General features: G+C 58.8%; 1 protein-coding gene across 1 annotated transcript; it reads right to left on the minus strand.

Moving 5' to 3' along the window:
• Positions 1-1,185: 1,185 nt before the first annotated feature.
• Hes2 (hes family bHLH transcription factor 2) lies at positions 1,186-4,072 on the minus strand. Its single transcript, XM_005079273.3, has 4 exons — positions 3,301-4,072; positions 3,103-3,198; positions 2,770-2,869; positions 1,186-2,682 (listed from the first exon to the last, which is right to left on the minus strand). Exons 1-4 carry the CDS (start codon positions 3,343-3,345, stop codon positions 2,450-2,452), a joined length of 474 nt encoding a protein of 157 aa, XP_005079330.1. The 5' UTR covers positions 3,346-4,072; the 3' UTR covers positions 1,186-2,449.
• Positions 4,073-4,668: the final 596 nt, after the last annotated feature.

The following is a 4,668-nucleotide window of genomic DNA, read 5'->3' on the forward strand; positions in this document are numbered from 1 at the left end:
ACACCTGAGGCCATCACAGACAGGAGCGAAGGAGCTGCCAGGAAGAGGTGCTCACCGCAGCTTCTGAGGGAGGAGGACGCAGGATCCCTGTTTCGCCAGCCCAGCTGGGAACACCAGCCCAGCGCTTCCAGGTCTTCCAGCACATTCTACTGAGAAACTGGCTTCTCGCCTCAGGCAGAGAGCCTCACCCACCCGGGCTTGCCAGGGCCCCGTTCCGCAGGGCACCTGACCCTGTGAGTCACCGGTTTATCCGCACACACTCCGCTCCATACCTGCTTGCCTGATAACTTGAGGCCAGGTCAGCACACGTCATGGAACCAGAAACCAAGACGCTCAGGAGCAGGAAGCAGAGGGCATGGCTAAAAGGAGGCCTCGGGTCCATCAATTTCCATAGCGTTTAGACCAGCGTGGAGGACCAGGTGTGGCAGCGCATGCCTTTAATCCCAGCACAGGCAGGCAGATGACTGTGAATCTCCAGAACATAAAATACCAGTGTTGAGAGCGTTTTGTTTTTGTTTTTTTTGTTTTTGAGGCGGGTCATGCTATGATAGCCCTGGCCGGCCTTGAACTCAGTACTCTTATTTCCTCCCAGGGTTGGATTTATAGGTATATATACCACCGTGCTCACTTGTTTTAAGGTTCTTAGGGATTTTGTTTTGTTTCTTGGTGTTGTCCTTTCCCACAGGGAAAAATGGCCAGAAACGTGTGTGTAAACCAGTATTGAGAATTCTTGTATGTGGAGACAGACAGCTGTCCATTTAGATCCAAGGAGAAACCCAGAGACTATTGGAGCTTGGGGCCCGGGGCTGCTGTTCCTCTGCCTCTACCTGTCCACGAGGAACAAGAAGACAAGTCGCACTTGTGCCCTGATGGGACCAATATCTGGGTGACCCTAGAACAGTAGTTCTCAACCTGTGGGTCACAACCCTTTAGGGGGCTGAATGACCCTTCCACCGAGGTCACCGGGGAAGACCATCAGAAACCACAGATATCTACGATTCATAACAGCAGCAAATGTACAGATACGGAGAAGCAATGAAAATAATGTATGACTGGGGGTCACCACACAGCGCCAGGAGCTGTATTAAAGGGTCGCAGCAATTAGGGTGACAGCCACTGCAGTGGTCAAAGCAAAAGCCAGGCCGTCCAAGGTTCACCACAGTGTGAGTCAGTCACATCATACCCTTCAGTCCACCGAGTTTATTGAGCACCACTGGTGTGAGTGCTTCAGGTATACACAGATGCACCCGTCCAGCCCCGCCTGCCAGAATCACAGTCTGGGCCCAGCACAGACTTGCTGGGAGCCCCCTGCTGTCTTCACATTGATTTTCTTTTATTGAGGATGGCTCTATCTTCCCCACCCCCTGCCACCCAAATCAGTACCCAGATTCACCACAGATGGATGGCAGAGCAGCTAAGTGACCCTCCCTTCCCTGGTCATTCTGTCTCCTTGGCTTTTAGTGTCCTGGTCCCCAGCACAGGCAGAGGGAGAAGCAACAGTGCTAAAATGCTCAGCAAATCCCCGTGGACTCTGGGTGACCGTGGTTCACAAATCCTCCTGCTTCCTCTGCTACACTTACTCCTGGCCCTTCCCCGAGTCATCATAGGCTTCCAGGTTTCCGTTTGGGAGAAATAACTTCTCAACAAGTTGTTTCTGGGAGCCCAACTGCCTGGGTTCGGGGAGGGAGTGGTTCAGTCAGGCAAGCAGGCGAGGTTGGTTCGAGCTCCTGCACCAGCTGCGGCCTCCTGGGTCCCTGCCATTCCCAGGCTGGAGCCTGGGTCCCGTTCCTCCGAAGCCACCAGCCCCCCGTAAGGCCCCAGGGGAGCCTCACACTTGTCCCACACTTTCCTTACATCCGAAGCCCGCTGGGCCTGGTGAGTGGGAGAAAGAACGCTTGGAGGCTTAAATTAAGAAGCCCCCCCCCCTGCTGTAGAGATCACTCCCAGGGGGAGCCTAGGAGTGGAGGAGGTGGCTGCCGAGACCTAGGTGTCTCTTTGCCCTGCTCAGTGCTCTACAGAGCCTCGGGAGGAGTGGTCAAAGTCCCCCAAGCCATTGCTCTGTTTATGGAGAGGGTCACCAGCCCAGCTGAGCTGGGAGTATACCCGGGTGTGGCTGGGAATGTGGTGACCCATCAGAGCAGGTGAGCTCCAAGATCAGAGGTTGCTCTGCTTCCCACACGAGGGCAGGTGTGGCAGCTTCGGCTGGCCCAGTGCCAGAAGCGCGTCTACCAGCCCAAGTCTGGCCCTCGTCCTCCTCCTGCCCAGAAACTCTCTTTTCCCTCCAGCCCTTGAGGTCATCATCCAGATAGGTCACCGGCGTCCAATTCTTGGTAGGGTGTGTGTGTGTGTGCTACACTGTTCTTCTCAAAGTGAGGGAGATGCAGTCATCACTGAGAACTTCCTTAGTCAGCTGGCCCATCCAGGTCACTGGCCAGGAACATCCAGGAGCCTACCAGGGCCGCCAGAGGCCAGGGCTGCCCGGAGGAGGCGCCTGCGGAGAGGGCGCTGGAGCAGGGGCGGGTGGTGGCGTCTGGGAGGGTGGGCCACCACTGACAGTCCTCTGCCGCAGGTGCTGGAGCAGGCGCGCGCTCACGGCGGGCTCCAGGACGCTGCAGGCCGGCAGCACGCGCGCCAAGCGCGCCAGACAGGCTCTGTAACCCTCGAGGTAGCTATCCCAGGGTTCTGTGGACAGAGGGCAACGTGAGGCTCAGGTCCTGAGCACTGAGCAAACTGCCCGGCACGTGAGGAGCAGGGAGCACGGTCACTCACCCGGCGCTGCAATGGGGTAGGGGGACACAGGCTGCTCCTGAAGGAAGCGCACGGTCATTTCCAGGATGTCCGCCTTCTCCAGCTTCGAGTAGCGGGAAGTCTGTGCCAGGCCAGACAAGAGAGACACCCCATAACAAGCCGGGCCACTGGACACGACACCTCGCTCTTGCACCCAGGATGCTCGCCAGTCCCGCAGTGGTCTCTACCACTCCATCGTTCAGATCCCACCAGGAGGCCTTGGGCTCCCCACGGAGCCCCGGGACCACGCAAGCCCACCTGCACCATGGGTGCCCCAGGACTCTCCACATCGGTTTTCCTCTCCCAGACACTCACCTCCGCGCCCAGCAACGGCAATACCAGCCCCTTTAGCTGGCTCAGGCTCTCGTTGATGCGTGCGCGCCGGCGCTTCTCCAGCAGTGGTTTCAGGGTCTGCGGGGAGGTGCGGGAAGGCAGACGGGCTCAGAGGCCACGGTTAGGAGGATCAGGATCGTCCACTCCACGTTGCCACGAGTCCCTACCTCCCGTCCCTACCTTGCGCAGCTCCGCCGCGTCCCCTACTGTCCTAGGCAGTCTCATGCTCCAAGGGAAAGCGAAGAGCTCGCAGGGTCCGGTACCTCGGGGTGGAGGATCTTGCTGCAAGTCAGAGCAAAGAACGAAGCCGGAAACCGAGTTCAAAGCCTAGCCCAAACTCGCGCCAAAGAAGTGCGCGCCCAGCTAGCTGCAGGCCTTTAAGGGGGCTGTGTCCCCGCTCCGCCCCGCCCCACGGAGCCTGGCCAGCCGCCACTCCCACCGCCCGCCTTTGTCCCAGCACAGGGTGGGGCTGGAGAGGACGAGTCAGTGTCGTCCCCCTGAGATGTCACTCTGGCCTCAAAGTCCCATCTGTGGTGGGGTCGCGCGACGTGCGGGCGCTGAGCCCCTGGCCAGGAAGGATGGGTGGGGCCTGGCCTTGACTCCGGTGGCTTCATTCACGCCCACCGGGCAAGGCCTCTAGCGGCTGCAGAGCTCCGGAGCCGCGGAGTTCAGGGAGATCCAACAAGGGTTGAAAAGACAGAGTTGCTCCACCAACCGCCCCGAGCTGGACGTGGAGACGCAGTCCTAACCAAGGTCCAATCTTTTTCCGGCCTGGCCCAAAACCAGGACTGGGGTCTAAGCACTTCGTAGAATTTAGGGCACTGACTTAAAAGCCACCTGGTTCCCCGGCCCTAGGTTATGAAAAGGAGACCTGAGCCCCACTCCCCAGGAAGAGGCAACTCAGGGTCCCCAGAGTCCATTTTCAATTCAACGGGCTCTGGGATCTGGATTCCACCTTGGGACAGTCGGAGGTCACATGACAGGCGAGAAGGGGCGGTCCCGGGCGTGTGCCCCGGCTGCTCCACTCCGCCCCAGCGGGCCCCGACACGCCTCCACAACGCGTGGCCGTTGCTGCCGCAAACTGGCAGGCGTCCCCCGCCCATCTGCCGCGGGCTACCCTCCCTGGGTCCGCTGGGCTGTCGGGGCAACGGCCGCCTCCTCCGACCCTGTTGCTACTTTGGGGCAGTCTCAGGGCCCGAAAGCCAGGCCCGCACAACCAGAGCCAATAGGAGGCGCTCGTGGGGCGGAGCCAGGGTAGACTCTGTCCAAGGTACTGGAAGGACCCCTCGTTCCTGCCTTTGAACCCCATTCCCTTCTATTTCTGTCTATGGCATACAAGGACCCACGACCACCACCAAGAAGTTACTCTGTGCAAGCTCCTAGGTTAAGAACACCGCCTACTCTTCCAGAGGTCCTGAGTTCAATTCCCAGCAACCACATGGTGGCTCCCAGCCATCTGTAATGAGATCTGGTGCCCTCTTCAGGCCTGCAGGCACACCTGCAGACAGAACACTGTATACATAATAAATAAATGTTTTTAAAAATTAT

This window comes from Mesocricetus auratus, unplaced genomic scaffold, assembly GCF_017639785.1.
Source record: "Mesocricetus auratus isolate SY011 unplaced genomic scaffold, BCM_Maur_2.0 Super-Scaffold_100042, whole genome shotgun sequence".
Taxonomy (NCBI): Eukaryota; Metazoa; Chordata; class Mammalia; order Rodentia; family Cricetidae; genus Mesocricetus; species Mesocricetus auratus.